The sequence below is a fragment of the Raphanus sativus genome, chromosome 4, assembly GCF_000801105.2.
Source record: "Raphanus sativus cultivar WK10039 chromosome 4, ASM80110v3, whole genome shotgun sequence".
In the NCBI taxonomy this organism is placed as follows: Eukaryota; Viridiplantae; Streptophyta; class Magnoliopsida; order Brassicales; family Brassicaceae; genus Raphanus; species Raphanus sativus.
The window spans coordinates 42300713-42317588 of NC_079514.1; the positions used below are offsets into that span (position 1 = coordinate 42300713).

A 16876-nucleotide genomic window follows, 5' to 3' on the forward strand; every position below is an offset into this window, starting at 1 on the left:
GAGCACGGGAAAATCACCTAGTATATATATATATATATTGTTGTCAGTTAATCCGTCCGTGCATGTATATAATGTAAACATTGGTCGACTCATGATGTTGATTTATGTTATTAAGTTCAGAAAGTACTGTCGGTGAAAATTACCCAACTTATAAGATATACTTATTGTCTTTGTTGATCTCTTTGGATAACCGAATCGTATGAGTTGCGTTTTACAACAATTCAAAATATCTTGTTAGTTGAATAACTGCTGTTTTTTTTTTTTTTTTTTGACGGCAAACGGCTATTCTATTACTCAGGCTTGAGGTGGTCTAGGTAACCAGACCGGAATAGAACAACCAATAAAATGTAACTTCCTATGGAAGGATCTAGCTGTCTTAGCTAAAAAATCTGAAATCTGATTACGCGCTCTAGGAATATACGAAATCTTGAAGTCTGGAAAGCATATGAGCAGTGTCTCTATCCTCTCTAGTTCCGTAGCAAAACTTGGCCAAGCATGAGGTTCCTTGATCATAGCAATCAAGTCCTTGCAGTCTGTTCCAAAGTTCTGGCAAATTGAATGTTGAAGCATATTTTCCATCGCCCATCGCAGTGCTCCCACTTCTGAGTGCAGAGCTGATTCTCTTCTGGGGATGTTCTGTGATCCCATGAGTTTCGTGACTCCCCTGCTGTCCAACCAGACCCATCCACACCCACTAAATTGAGCCTGAGATGTCCATGATCCATCCAGCAAACAAATATTCCCCAAGCTTATGACTTGAGGTTCCTCTGCATTACTCTCCTGTACCACTGGTGGTATCGTTTCATTGGCATTAAACCAAGCTTGACACTCACTCTCAGCATATCGAACTAGTTCCAGAGGATCTCTGTCTATGCCCCTAAAGAGTTTATCATTTCGAGCCTTCCAAATATACCAAATCAGCCAGGGATAAGGATCCCTGTCTTGATCTGGTTCAAATGTACCGTTCTTTTCCCAGAAGAGGTAGTTCATACTCGTGTATATACTTGGCGTTGGAAAAACAGCAGGACTCGTTGGAGTTGATGAGTGTAGCCAAACTTGTAGAGCAGGTGGGCATTCGAAAATAGCATGTGTTACTGATTCCTCTGGCTCACCACATCTTGGGCAGTAATTATCACATCTAATATTTCGCCTTACTAGGTTTCTCGTTACTGCCACTTGACCAGTTAACAATTGCCATATAAGGTGACAAATTTTCTTCGGCGCCTTTATCTTCCAAGCAAAGGCTTGAAGCTTTGTAATACTTGGCTCTAGCACTTGTTTTTCGTCTGCATCCTTTAGAAGATTTTGAGCAACCCAATATCCCGACTTGACTGTATATTGTCCATTTTTTGTGAAGCTCCAGCAAAACGTGTCAGGCCTATGCGTTGTGCTTATGGCCAAACTCCTTATAAGGGGTATGTCAGCAGGGCTGACATATTGTTCCAGTAAATCAACATCCCATTCCTTCAACTCCTGATTAATAAGATCACTCACCCTCATATTTGGATGCATAACTGGCGCTATAGGTATAGCCGGCCTAGCAGGGGTCATTGGAATCCAGGGATCCTCCCACACCTTCACCTCATAACCAGAATGTATTTTCTGCCTTATTCCCAACAACAAAAGCTCCCTCGCAGCGGAAATACTAATCCACACATAAGAAGGACTATTTACAGAATTTACTCGCAAAGGCGAGCTTAGTCTGTAATATCTTCCTCTTAAGACCCGGGCGACCAGCGAATCCGGAGTTTGTGTTAGCCTCCATAATTGTTTTGCTAATAATGCCAAGTTGAACTCATGGATCATACGAAATCCAATCCCTCCTTCTTCTCTCGGTAGGCAAACTTTCTCCCATTTCGACCAGTGTATTCCTCTTTTTGGGGGATTTGAGCTCCACCAGAATTGAGCAATAGCACTGGCAAGTTTTTCACATATCTCCAATGGGAGCAGGAAAGTAGACATAACATACGTCGGGAGAGCTAGCAAAATGGACTTAATCAATACCTCCTTCCCACCTTTCGAGAGCCAACGACCTGTCCAGCCATTCACTCTATGCATTAATTTGTCTTTTAGGAAGGCAAAGAGCTTGCATTTTGAACCACTAATATCTTCTGGGATACCCAAGTAAGTCCCCATCCCTCCATCATTTTGTATTCCAAGTACATCTTTGATCTCTTGCCTTGTGGTTGCGTTAATCCTCTTACCAAAGAGTAAGGAGGATTTATCAAAGTTAATACATTGTCCTGATGCTTTACCATAGATCCTGATCACTTTCATTACTTCTTCACATTCACGGGGCTCCGCCTTACAAAAGAAAAGGCTATCATCAGCAAATAGTAGGTGAGATACCGATGGACACGCGCGGGTAACGCGCATCCCCGTTATCTTTCCCTGGTTCTCTGCATGATTAAGAAGGCTAACGAGCGCTTCCGTGCATAGAATAAAAATGAAAGGAGATAAAGGATCCCCTTGTCGTAGTCCCCTTCCTGGGATAATATTTCCTCTTGGTTGCCCATTCATGAGGACTTTGTATTGTACCGACGTAATACATCTCATTATCCATGTGATCCATGTTTCTGAGAAACCCATCTTTCTCATCACAGCATCAATAAATGACCATTCCATCCTATCATAGGCTTTACTCATATCTGTTTTAATAGCCATTCTTTTGTTGCGCCCACTTGGCTTGGTCCTTAGAGCATGAAACATCTCTTGAGCAATCATAATATTGTCAGATATCTGTCTTCCAGCAACAAAGGCTGACTGGGTTTCCGATATTAATTCTGGCAATACCTTTTTAAGTCTCTGGCATAGGACTTTAGAGATAATCTTGTAACTTACGTTACACAAACTAATAGGCCGAAACTGAGCCGTTGAATAACTGCTGTTAAGTACGTAAGTATCATTTGTTTTATTTAGCTAATCTAGTGGCATATCCATAGTCGAATAATTTATGCGCTGGACATCATTACGTATACGTCCACGCATATAGTTTGGGATACTAACTACCGATTGTCAAAACCTAAGTTATACCAGCAGTAAACATTGACAATTAGTTTTTAATTACGAAAATTTAATAGTGTTAACCAACGCGTGTTGGCCTAGTGGTAAAGGAACTCCGGCTGGAGTGCCCGCCCTGAGTTCGATCCACGTTGGCCACGAGAGCTTTCACATGGGTTTCTCTCGTCCTCCAGACTACTTCGCGTAACCAAAGACCCTTAAGTGGAGGCTTGAAAATCCTGTAATGGCATGAGTTTAGGCCCGGTGGACTAGTCGATCACGCTTAGTGGTCGGATACTGGATTATCAAAAAAAAAATTAATAGTGTTAGCTGGATGAAGAGTCGCGAGGCGACTTCATATTTTACATCATATGAAAACTTTGAGAGTTCCCTATTTCATACTAATTTATATGCTATATATTACCTCGATTAAGGGGTTTTAAATCTTTTAATTTTGATTAGTTAATGGACCAAATATCAATTTATTCGTAAAGAATACATAAACGTCTCAGAATTCGTATATCCAGATATGCTCTTATGAAAATTTATTTACAAATTATGCGAATATATGCAAGTATGTAAGAATGTATATAGTGCAGTATGTATTCGAGATCTTTTAAAGGTTTATCTTAAGAAACCAGAAACTACTTGAGAATAACTTTCATAATACAGTAGCATATAGACGTTTCGAGTTATTAAGCTTCAATATGCATTCTAATGATAATTATTTTGTAGCGACTAGTATAATTCGTTTAAAATAAAAAATAAAGCTAATCATTGCTTTGGAAAAGTATACGAGACACTATTGACATATGAATAAGATAGAAAACTTTATTAATTGAAACCCTTGTTAACGACGGGTAGGAGTAGACATTTTATCCGTTAAATTCATTTTTTATTCGTTATTCGTTTTGATTCGATCTGAAAATTTTGGATATTCATAAATTTTCGAAGCAAAACAAATACTAAAAACTAATATCCGTTAAAATCGAAGCAAATCACAAATATTAAAATTTTAAGAAGCGAATATCCGATCCAACAATATATAAATACATATATATTTAAAGTTTTAAACGTATAAATTTATATAATTATTATTCTAACATATTATTTGACAAATTATATTCACATTATTACTTATATAAAAATATTACATAAAATGGAGAGAAAGTTTTTATGACGATTATAAATTTTTCTTAAGTTTTGTGTTATTATAATTGTTAACTAAGTTTAATTTTTTTACAAAATATGTAGATTCAATATTTCTTTAAATTTTTATTTTATATACCATGTAAAAAATATTTTACAAAACAAATTTGTATCAAATTTTTAAAATTATTTTTATTAATCAAAACAAATAGGATATCCGTAAATATCCGTAAATATCCACAAATATCTATTTATTTCCCGGATTCCATTTTTCAGAATATTTATATTTTTCCGAAGCAAAATAAATTGAAAATAAGATCCGTGAAGCATATCCGTAACATATAAAACAAATCACAAATACTTTTAAAAACCTGAATATTCGATCCGTGCGCGGAACTAACGACAGGAGAGTATAAGTAACATGTGGTGTTTACTTAGTTTTATTTTGTTTAACAATTCTTTTGTCGTGTAGGGTTCTAGTTGTAGTTTTCGTTTGAAAGACTCATAATATTTTAAGTTTCATTCATAGTCCAGTGGTTTAGATCTTTATGTTAAGAAAAAGCAATCATATTTTTCAACCAAAAAAAAGATTTTTTCTATATTTCCGGCTTTTATGGTACTGTGAAATTTATTGACTAGTAAAATATAGTTCATTACTATTTAATTGTCAGATTGTATATTTAATTGTCCAATTGAATACTTTATTTAAGCATGATTGGTTCAATGGATTAGAAATTAATTAATAATTCGACCGTACTATAAAATCAGGAGTGAAAGCGGAAGCTATATATGTAGAAGACTTTCTTCTAATCAAAGCCATGCTCTGATATACTAGTAAGATGAAAATGTGAACAAAAAGAAACTTAATTTGGTGTGGCATAGGAAAAACACTCTTTAAAACATGTTTTCAGGTTATATAAATTTGAAACTTTTTCCAAATACTAAGTAAAAATCATCACGCATAGCATGGTTATGGGGGTGTGCAAAAGCTATATTCCTAAGTTTGGCCCTTTCTTAAATTTCACAAGTAATCAAATGAGTAAGAACATGTCTGACCCAACCTCAAATTTTCAATTTTTAAAGTTTTTTTTGTCATTTCAATCCAACTTTAAATCTTCAATTTTGAGGTAAATAGTGAAATCTCAAATTTAAAACTTTAAAGCTATCTTTTTTTGTCCTTATAATTATCATTTATCACAAATTATATATATCAAACTTAATTTAGAATATTTTAAGTACACCAAAACAAAATAAAATATGATAAATATTACATAACATTAAAATAAAGTTCGTATAATAGAAAAATACATTAAATAAAGCTCACACAAAATAAAAATACATTAAGAAAATTTAGCACAAATGAAATCAAATTACATAAACATTAAATACTACATATCTTACAAGTGGCATCAAATACCAAAATTCTAAAATCTGTGTATATATGTGTTTTTTATTGTATATGTAATTTATGTAATCTTTTATTATATAATATATTAAATGTATATTTAATATGTATTTGTGAAATTTTATCAGTTTTTAATTAGTAATTTTTGTTAATGTCAAAAATTATAGTTCAAATGAATAAACTTTTAAAGAATCTTTTGAAAATTTATGGTTGGAGCAATCAACTCTCAAATTCTTGAAGTTTTTCTCTCCTTTAAATAAAGTATTGGATTGAAGATGCTACATTTTGATAAAATCCTCAACGAAAACATATCAAGACGATTGCTTCAAAATTATGAATCTAATTTGTCTATCACATAGTACTTCTCTTGCCTGCACCTGATCCCTATACTTGTGTCAGTCTCTGTTATCTGCATTGTCTACAGTTTCCTGAAAGTATATAAAAATATCATTAACATTCAATTTTAAAGGTTATCTACAAAGAAAAATAATCAAAATTCTGAACACTAATTTTAATGTAGTCCAAAATACACTTTATACTTGTGTTATATTGATACGTTAAGAAAACATTTAAACGTTTCAATCTAAGGCAACTGCCACCCAGCATTCCTTCACAATTAATCGATTATGGTATCACATTTGAGTTCCATGAAATATAATTACACTATATTGACGACAGACATAAACTTTGAGTACGGATTGCTAATTCAAATGAAATAAACAAAATAGGGTTGTTGCAAGAAAATTCTAGATAAACGTTACCAAATCCAAAAAAAAAATAGTTTAAAAACAATCCTGGTAGAGTTCTTTCTTGGCACGCCATTGACAAATGAATAGGGAATCATACAACAATTTCAAGTGCTAACTGGTCCTAATTAATTGCTATAGGGCAGCCAGTCTTCTAAAACTACAGGGTAGTAAATAGTAATTCTCTCTCTATATATATAATCTATCTTATTAAAACAGGAACATTACAACTTCTTTTAGGTGGATTTTTAAAGGTGGACCTCATATATTTAAATTAAATATCTCATTCTTTTTATATATTACGTACCATAGTCTAACTTTGCATTGATGTATTTCCTTAAATACAATTCTTCTTTTTGTCCATATTCCATATATTATTTTTACATTTATTACATGTCGATTTAAATAAGATATATATTAAGAATACTAAAAAATATTAATCGTTCTATAATTACCCTATACAATTCATTTTAAATTGATCAGTATATTTTCATTGGCCATATTAATTTTATTAGTATGAATAACATTAGGTAGATAAGTCATAGACACATACATAAAGATATGACTATTCTTATAACTACGTTGGGCCTAATCTATTTTCTAAAACAAATAACACATAGCTTCATATATTGTATAGAATATAGTAATATTGTATAGTATTATACTTATACAATAATACTAAAAACAAACCAAATGAAATATAATATATATCGAAAATGCTTTGAACCATTACACACAAAATATATTAGACCTCAGAGATAAAATTCGCTTTGAAATTACGTAAAAATTATTTAAAAAAATTAAATTTCGTAATGTACAAAAAAACATAAGTTTTATATAAAATTTTGTGTTACAAAAAGACACAACTCGTGCTTGCAAAATGTTATTTTTACATACGAAAGACAGTTTTGATATTGTTATTTAAACACAAAATTGAATTATACAAACTCGATACTACATAAAACTAAACAATATAGAATACATTTTAAAAATAAAACCAGTGCGGGTGTGCATATGTTTATATAATATATAAATATATTATGTTACACATATTTTCATATAAATAATATCCCAATGTAAGTTTTGTATGATAAATGTTGAAAATACAAAATATATAGCACTATATATTTTAAATAATACAGAAAAAATCTACTTTACGTTATTATAAAATTTAAAAATCAAATTTAGTAATTAAACACATTGCTTACTTAAACACATTAGTACACATTGTTATTTATCAAAATTTTATATTAATACACATTGGCGATCATGTATAACATTTAGTAAAAACAAAGATAAAAAAAAAATGACTCCCGCTCGGTCGAACGGGTCATGATCTAGTTATATATTAATACTAAAACCTACATTAAGATTTGTCTTTTAATGAGCAATCCTACAACATAGGGTAATTAACTGGCGAATAAAGTTATAAAGCAAACATATAAGTTAAACAATTATTGATTATATTATCATGGTATCAAATTTCCAACACTAATTTCCTCTGATGTGACACTAACCTTGCCAACGACGATTTTGTTACTAATGAAACTTTTTTACCAGATATTCAAAATAGAGTGTGAGATGCTCTAATAAAATAAATAACGTAACTTATGCTTCTCCACAAAATAAAACACTAATATAGACCGGATGTGGTCAAATGTATATAATACTCCCCAAAATTGTATATATGATTAAATCACATATATGCGCATTTTATATACAAGCATTATCCCAACTAACCACATGAGCTCTAACTAATTGACCAGTCTATAGCCTTTTGGGAATATATTGATAATTGATGGGCAGCCTAAAATATGAGGAAGTTTGAAAAATACAAGTATAAAAAAATAAGAACAATTCAATTCTTGAAAAAAAAAAAACAATTTTTTTGCATCTTCTCTGGCAATAAGTAATATTTTTTTTTGACAACGCAATAAGTAATATATTATATACATGCTTACGACATAAACTATTTTTTCTTTGCACGATTTAATATTTTCGACCTACATTTATGATTCCAATTCGTAAATATTCTCCGCTTTTATGTTCATTCTTACTTATGTCTTGTGTTGTCTTGAACATATATAGCAGTAATCATGAAAGCCAGTTACAAAAAAACATACTCCCTCTGTTTTTTAAAGATATATGTTTTAGGAATTTTTTTTGTTTCAAAAAGATATATTTTTCATATTTTCAATGTAATTTTTGTCAACTAATTATGAATAATTGTGAATTTCAAAAATATTAATTGCATTTCTTGAAATTTTATTGGTTTAGAAATATAGGAAATATAAAATAACAAAAAACTATGCACTAATAAGTAAATTTTAATATGTTTTATTAAAAAGTGTGAAAATCTCAAAACATGTATTATTTAAAAACAGAGGAAGTATAGCAGTAATCTGCATGTTTGTGTGTTGCATCCTAATTTCCAAAAAGATAATTAAATATAATTTTTAATTGGGAAATGCCAAAACTGAAACCATATTAATCTTCAGATCATGTGAAAAGTGAAAACCCGTAATTTTTAGTCAGATAAGGTTTACAGGTGGCCAACAATCATTATTAAATTACAGGAGAGAAGGTTCTTAACCTAATCCTTAACTAATAAAGAATAATTTGATTTAATTTCGAATTGTTATATATATATAACTTAGTTGCATAATGCCCTTAATTTATTTGTAATTTAATACTTGCTCCGACTCAAAAGAATTCATATTTTAAAATGTTTACACATAAATATATTAAATTTAATTAGTAAATACATATTTTTATGATTACATATTTCTCATAGTGTTAAACCAATAAATATTTAATAAATATAATTATTTTGAATTTATGGCTAGTCATTATTAATTGACAAAAATGTATTAAACATATAAAGGATGTAGTTGAATTTTTTTAAAATATGTATTTTAATAAAACGGAGAGAGTATTTACACTAGCAAAAAGTTAAACTGTTTTTTTTTTCTTAAAGTTCAAAAAGTTTAACATTATTGTTTTTAAGTTATTATTTATACCAATTTATGCCTCAGATTAGCAGGCCAATCGTACGACCAGGAAAAGAGCTGCAAGCCACTGAGTTTAATCCCACATGCTATACTTCTCATAATAGAGTTTTCACATGCACTCTATTAGGGGTGGGCGTTCGGATACCCGTTCGGGTTCGGATCGGGTATTTCGGATTTTCGGGTATTTCGGTATAGGAGTATAAAACCCGTTCGGGTATTTCTGTACTTCGGGTCGGGTTCGGGTATTTTTAGTTCGGGTTCGGTTATTTCGGGTCGGGTTTTCGGATATTTAGATTTTGCAAAAAAAAATTAACTTCTTCATTTCTCAAGTTTTTTTCTTTTAAAAAATATAAATTTTACTTAACTGATATTTTATCTTTAATACATTGAATGATTTGAAGATAAAATCTTAAAAATAAAATACACTAATTTGATTATTGTTTTAAAATTTTAGCTGTAGCTTTTGTTAATGCATGAAACTAAAATTTGGACATGCATTTTAAGCATTTTAAGTGAGCAAAAAATCACTTTTCTTGCAATTATATGTATATTATCTAATTTTAAACCATGTGTATAATTAATATAAGTATTTTGAATAAAATTAGAGAAGTAAACTATGTATATATGGTTAATAGTACATAAGTTCGGTTATTTTCGGATATCCATTCGGGTTCGGGTATTACCCGTTCGGGTTCGGATATCCAATCTATCATAATTCAATACCCGTTCGGGTATTTTGCTACTTCGGTTCGGCTTTCGGTTCGGGTTTTTCGGGTCGGGTTCGGATGCCATTTCGGGTATCGGGTAAAGTGCCCACCCCTGCACTCTATAATTACAGTCCAGAAGTGTGAACCGAGTCGACGTGGTATTTTACACCGAGTCACACCCCGCGACCTTGCATGTATTATATAACATTTCTTTATGTCACGAATCAAAGTCGTTGTTGTTAACTTTGTCTATTGTAGTTTAGTTTAATTTGAACTTGGTATCAACTCGTTACATCTTCATAAACAGCTGTCTCTACCTATTGATGGCGAAGGGTTCTTGTGTCAGCCATTTTAGGACATTTGACTTCACTCATGATCACCATTTTCTTTACTTTCTTTACTTGTTCTAGCGTTTTATTTACCCTTCTATATATGTTTTACTTTCATTTGTATGACTTTGAAGCATGTAGGAACGTTCTGGCACTATATTGTAATATGCATTAACGGAAAATTTGTGGTCCTCTCGCCACCCATTAGTTCCACGCACAAACAAGTTCAACTTTATTTTTCGTGTAACATTTTTTTTCCTGCTTAGATACTTTATAGCTTCAAAATTTACATAAGTTTTAACAGATACAGAATGTCGGTAGAAAATAAATAATATTATCGAAAGTGATTGTGGTAGATGTCATTGTGATTAACATAGCTAAACAAGCATCAAATAGTATCATTTATTCTAAAGAATGATCAATAATTATCAATCAGAATTTTGGATTATTTCAATCCGGTGGTTGAAGATTAGTTTTCTAACACAGTGGAAATTTCCGGATGTTTTATATTTAAATTATATAAGTTACAAACAAACAATTGCCAGCTAATAACGAAATTATAATAACAAAACAATAGAAAAAGAGACGTAAATATTGAATCGGTCCCTTATGAACAAAGGCCACCTCAAACGACTACGTTTCTCCACTATAAAACAACTCTCTTCCATGCAGAAACACAATCAATCACTTCTTCCTCATCTTCTTCAAACATTACACACTTTCTCCAGTTTTTTTCTTCCCTTAATAATTCGGAGAGAAAGCCTTAGTAGCCGGTTAAAATTATCCGGTGAAACAATGGCGACTCCGGCATGGAGTCATGCCAAGGGTCAATGGGTAGTAGCCATTTTGGCGCTACTTGTTGGCTCGGCAATCGCTACCGAACCTTACATTTACAGTTCTCCTCCACCACCGTATGAGTATAAATCTCCACCGCCTCCGGTTGCATCTCCTCCACCTCCTTATGAATACAAATCTCCTCCCCCTCCGGTTAAGTCCCCTCCACCACCGTATGAGTATAAATCTCCTCCTCCTCCAGTTAAGTCTCCTCCACCACCTTATTACTACCACTCTCCACCACCACCTGTGAAGTCTCCTCCTCCTCCTTATGTATACCATTCTCCTCCTCCTCCCGTTAAGTCACCTCCACCACCGTATTACTACCATTCTCCACCTCCCCCGGTGAAGTCTCCACCACCACCATATTATTACCACTCTCCACCTCCTCCGGTGAAGTCTCCACCACCACCATATTATTACCACTCTCCACCACCACCAGTGAAATCTCCTCCACCACCATACTACTATCACTCACCACCTCCTCCGGTGAAGTCTCCACCACCACCTTACTACTATCACTCTCCACCACCTCCAGTGAAGTCTCCTCCACCACCATACTATTATCACTCTCCTCCTCCTCCGGTGAAGTCTCCACCACCACCGTACTACTACCATTCTCCACCACCACCAGTTAAATCTCCACCACCACCTTACTACTATCACTCTCCACCACCTCCGGTGAAGTCTCCTCCACCACCATACTACTATCACTCTCCTCCTCCTCCAGTCAAGTCTCCACCACCACCGTACTACTACCACTCTCCTCCTCCACCGGTCAAGTCTCCACCACCACCGTACTACTACCACTCTCCTCCTCCACCGGTCAAATCTCCACCACCACCGTACTACTACCATTCTCCTCCTCCTCCAGTTAAATCTCCACCGCCGCCATACTATTATCAGTCTCCACCACCACCGGTCAAATCTCCTCCACCTCCATACTACTACCATTCACCGCCTCCTCCCGTGAAATCACCACCTCCACCTTACTATTACTCATCTCCACCACCACCAAAATCTTACCCTCCACCATACTACTACTCATCTCCACCACCACCACCAAAGTCGTACTCTCCACCATACTACTATTCATCACCACCACCTCCGGTGTCATATCCTCATCCTCACCCACACACACATCCACTTGTCTTCAAAGTTGTTGGTAAGGTGTATTGTTACAGATGCTATGACTGGACATACCCTAAAAAGTCCCACGATAAGAAGCATCTCAAAGGTAACTAAGTCTCCCCCGTGTTCAATAATTAAAATCTAATCTTAGCAAAAAGTCTCACGATAATTAAGAAGCATCTTGATTATATGATGCTTATAGGACTTAAAGAATTAAACTAGCATATATGTACCGTAAGGTACTTGTAGTTTTTTTTTTTTTGCTTAAAAGTACTAGTAGTTGCATGTGATCTAGATTATTTTTATTAGTGGAGAAAAGAAAACGATTATAAGTCAAGAAAAAGACAAGAATCTGTTATTGACAAATAATCCAAAGAGATCGAGCAGGCAAAATCGGTTTTGTAGATATACCAACTAAAAGGACGTCAAGTGATATTTTAAATTTTAATAATTTGTTTTTGTCATATAGGTGCTGTTGTGGAAGTGACTTGTAAGGCCGGTGACAAGACAGTGAAGGCATACGGAAAGACCAAAATCAACGGTAAATACGCAATTACCGTTAAAGGATACAACTACCGTAAATACGGTGGTGAAGTCTGCACGGCCAAGCTTCATGCTCCGCCTAAGGGATCGCCATGTAACATTCCTACAAGTTACCATATGGGTAACAAAGGTGCAAAACTCCATGTGAAATCAAAGACAAAGTACGAGATTGTGCTTTATGCTAAGTCATTTGCTTATGCACCAAAGAAACCTTACGGTGAATGCCACAAACCGGCTCCTTACCATCCTCCATACTACTACAAATCTCCACCACCACCGTCTCCGGTTTACTACTACAAGTCACCACCACCACCGGCTCCAACCTACGTCTACAAGTCTCCACCACCACCAACTCCAACTTATGTCTACAAATCACCACCCCCACCAACCCCAACTTATGTCTACAAATCACCACCACCACCAACTCCAACTTACGTCTACAAGTCACCACCACCGCCAACCCCGACATATGTTTACAAATCACCACCACCACCGACTCCGACATACGTGTACAAATCACCACCACCACCAACCCCGACTTATGTCTACAAGTCTCCACCACCACCAACCCCAACCTATGTCTACAAATCACCACCACCACCAACTCCAACTTACGTATACAAGTCACCACCACCGCCAACCCCGACATATGTTTACAAATCACCACCACCACCGACTCCGACATACGTATATAAGTCTCCACCACCACCAACCCCGACTTATGTCTACAAGTCTCCGCCACCACCAACCCCAACCTATGTCTACAAATCTCCGCCACCACCGACTCCAACTTACGTCTACAAGTCTCCGCCACCACCAACCCCAACCTATGTCTACAAATCACCACCACCACCAACTCCAACTTACGTCTACAAGTCACCACCACCGCCAACCCCTACATATGTTTACAAATCACCACCACCACCGACCCCGACATATGTCTACAAGTCACCGCCTCCACCAACTCCGACTTATGTCTACAAATCACCACCACCACCGACTCCAACCTATGTTTATAAATCACCACCTCCTCCTACTCCGACTTACGTCTACAAGTCGCCTCCTCCTCCTACTCCAACTTATGTTTACAAATCACCACCCCCTCCAACGCACACTCCTACACCATACTACTACAACTCTCCACCACCACCTGTAAAATCTCCTCCACCTCCATATTACTACCACTCACCACCACCACCCGTCAAATCCCCACCACCTCCATACTACTACCATTCACCACCACCTCCGGTCAAGTCTCCTCCACCACCATACTACTATCATTCACCACCTCCTCCGGTGAAATCTCCTCCTCCTCCTCCTTACTATTACCACTCTCCACCTCCTCCGGTGAAGTCCCCACCCCCTCCTTACTACTACCACTCCCCACCTCCTCCGGTGAAGTCGCCACCACCACCATACTACTACCACTCCCCACCTCCTCCGGTCAAGTCGCCACCACCACCATATTACTACCACTCCCCACCTCCTCCGGTCAAGTCGCCACCACCACCATACTACTACCACTCCCCTCCTCCACCAGTGAAATCGCCACCACCACCATACTACTACCACTCCCCTCCTCCACCGGTGAAGTCACCACCACCACCATACTACTACCACTCCCCTCCTCCACCGGTGAAGTCACCACCACCACCATACTACTACCACTCACCACCTCCACCGGTGAAATCTCCACCACCACCATACTACTACCACTCACCACCTCCACCGGTGAAATCACCTCCACCACCTTACTACTACCACTCACCACCTCCACCGGTGAAATCTCCACCACCACCATACTATTACCATTCACCACCTCCTCCCGTCAAGTCTCCTCCTCCACCATATTACTACCACTCACCACCTCCACCTGTGAAATCTCCTCCTCCACCGTACTACTACCACTCACCACCTCCACCGGTGAAATCACCTCCACCACCTTACTACTACCACTCACCTCCCCCACCAGTGAAATCACCTCCACCACCTTACTACTACCACTCACCACCCCCTCCAGTCAAATCTCCTCCTCCACCTTACTACTACCATTCACCACCTCCTCCGGTGAAGTCCCCACCACCACCATACTATTACAACTCTCCACCACCACCAGTAAAATCTCCTCCACCTCCAGTCTACATTTACGCTTCTCCCCCACCTCCTACCCATTACTAGGCTCATCAAATTCAACAAAATTTCCGCTTTATTCAAGTAAGTTCCAACGCTCAGATACTTTCAATATGCGCCATATTCATTTCGATAAACTAAAATCTCATTTTCATCTACACAGGTTTTCTTTCTAAAAATGAAATAAAGGAAGGGTCAAAGTCAAAGATGAGAAGAAGTGAACCAAATAAGGATCGTCTCGTGGAAACCCTGAAGAATACATCTCCAACAATGATCCACATCACTTCCTCTTCTTCAATGTCGCTCATCTTCCACTTCTGCATTATCATCTTCGCGTCTTCGTCAAGTCGATTGTTTCCAAGACCCTTTTAGATCGTATCATAGTACTTTTCTTTGTAACCTTTTTTTATCGTTATTTATTTGTTGTGCATACATTTTCTATCTACTTTTTTTATGTAATGAGTGAGGTGTTAGCAAATAAAAAAGATGTTCAGTTTCGTGTTTCATAAGATTGTTCGTTTTAACGTTATTTTTATATTTTTGAAACATTCAAGTTTGAAAGACATTCCGGTGAGTTGGTCACGTCGACATATCGTTGCTTCAAACGCTGGAAAGTGAAAATAATAACATGACAACATCTTTGCAATCTTATTGGCTTATTAGTTAATTGTGTTATGGAGTTAGTCAGACAATCACTTTCTTTCAACTAATTTCTACCTGTTTTTTTCCTTTCGACATTGACTATTGAACTAAACATGTGTGAAAAACACCAACGAAAAATAACACATATGGATAAAAAATTACGAATCGAAAAAATTGAAATGAATTGATAATTTTATTTAAAAAACTTAACCTAATATAATTTGTACTAGATTTTGATCCGCGCTTTTGAAGCGCGGAATATTTTACGATAAATTTTCTTACTAATAATTTAACAAATATTTTGGTAATTTTTAAAGAGTGTGTATTTAAAATATTTTTGTATTTAAATCAGTATTTTTAAATTCAACCCGATTGTGATTATACCGGTTAATCCGGATATCTGATAATTCAATTTATGTTTTTAAAATATTCATATTAAAAAATCACTAAAACCCGAGACTAACCGATTGAACTGATGGATGACCGATATGTAATCTAATTGGATTTAAATTGTAATAGTTTCATAATTTGTAATCTTATAATCGAAATTTTAAAGTTCACTATTTTGCAATTTATGAAATTATGATGTTTTTACAAAATTTTAAAGAGAAAATGATAGGTATAAAATAACTAAGATTAGTTATTGTATTATTTGGAAACAATGATACTAGTATAAAAAATATATTGTTTGGAAACATTGATAGTAGTATAAAGAAATAAGTATATTGTTTGGAAACATTGATAGTATTATAAAAAAATAAGTATATTGTTTGAAAACATGGATAATAGTATAAAGAAATGAACATTAGTGATTTAATTTATGTTTAACTATAAAGTATAAATGTGTATTTAATTTAAAAACTTACAAAATAAATGTTAAGTCCAACCGAATATTTCTGTTTTAATAAGATAGAGACTTCGTTAAACCAAAAACACATACAAAACGGGACTAAAATACACGTGAAGTGGTTATAATTTGGGCTTTGGGATAGTAATAGCTGAGTTGAGGCCCATTACAAAAACGTATTTGTCCACGGGTTTTTGTCACCGTCATTTATTTGTGGTGGGGTGGGTGGGAATATGATGCAGTAATGATAATCACTGATCCCTATTAATTGAAACCAAGTTATAAATTTTTTCAAACAGTGATTAAATATTTCATTTGTATAAACTTTTTCCTTGGTTAAATAGCTTCGTACTAGAAAAACGTTATCTTACCAAAAGAATGAAAATAAGCACACATTTCGAT

General features: G+C 35.2%; 2 protein-coding genes across 2 annotated transcripts; one reads left to right on the top strand and one right to left on the bottom strand.

Moving 5' to 3' along the window:
- Nucleotides 1-275: 275 nt before the first annotated feature.
- Nucleotides 276-2863, bottom strand: LOC130511653 (uncharacterized). Its single transcript, XM_057008978.1, has one exon. The coding sequence runs from the start codon at nt 2722-2724 to the stop codon at nt 295-297; it is 2430 nt and encodes an 809-aa protein (XP_056864958.1). The 5' UTR covers nt 2725-2863; the 3' UTR covers nt 276-294.
- Nucleotides 2864-11015: 8152 nt separating this feature from the next.
- On the top strand, nt 11016-15494 carry LOC108838050 (extensin-2-like). The gene is made up of 3 exons (XM_057008979.1): nt 11016-12418; nt 12782-15069; nt 15149-15494. Exons 1-2 carry the CDS (start codon nt 11143-11145, stop codon nt 15031-15033), a joined length of 3528 nt encoding a protein of 1175 aa, XP_056864959.1. The 5' UTR covers nt 11016-11142; the 3' UTR covers nt 15034-15069; nt 15149-15494.
- The last annotated feature ends 1382 nt before the right edge of the window (nt 15495-16876 follow it).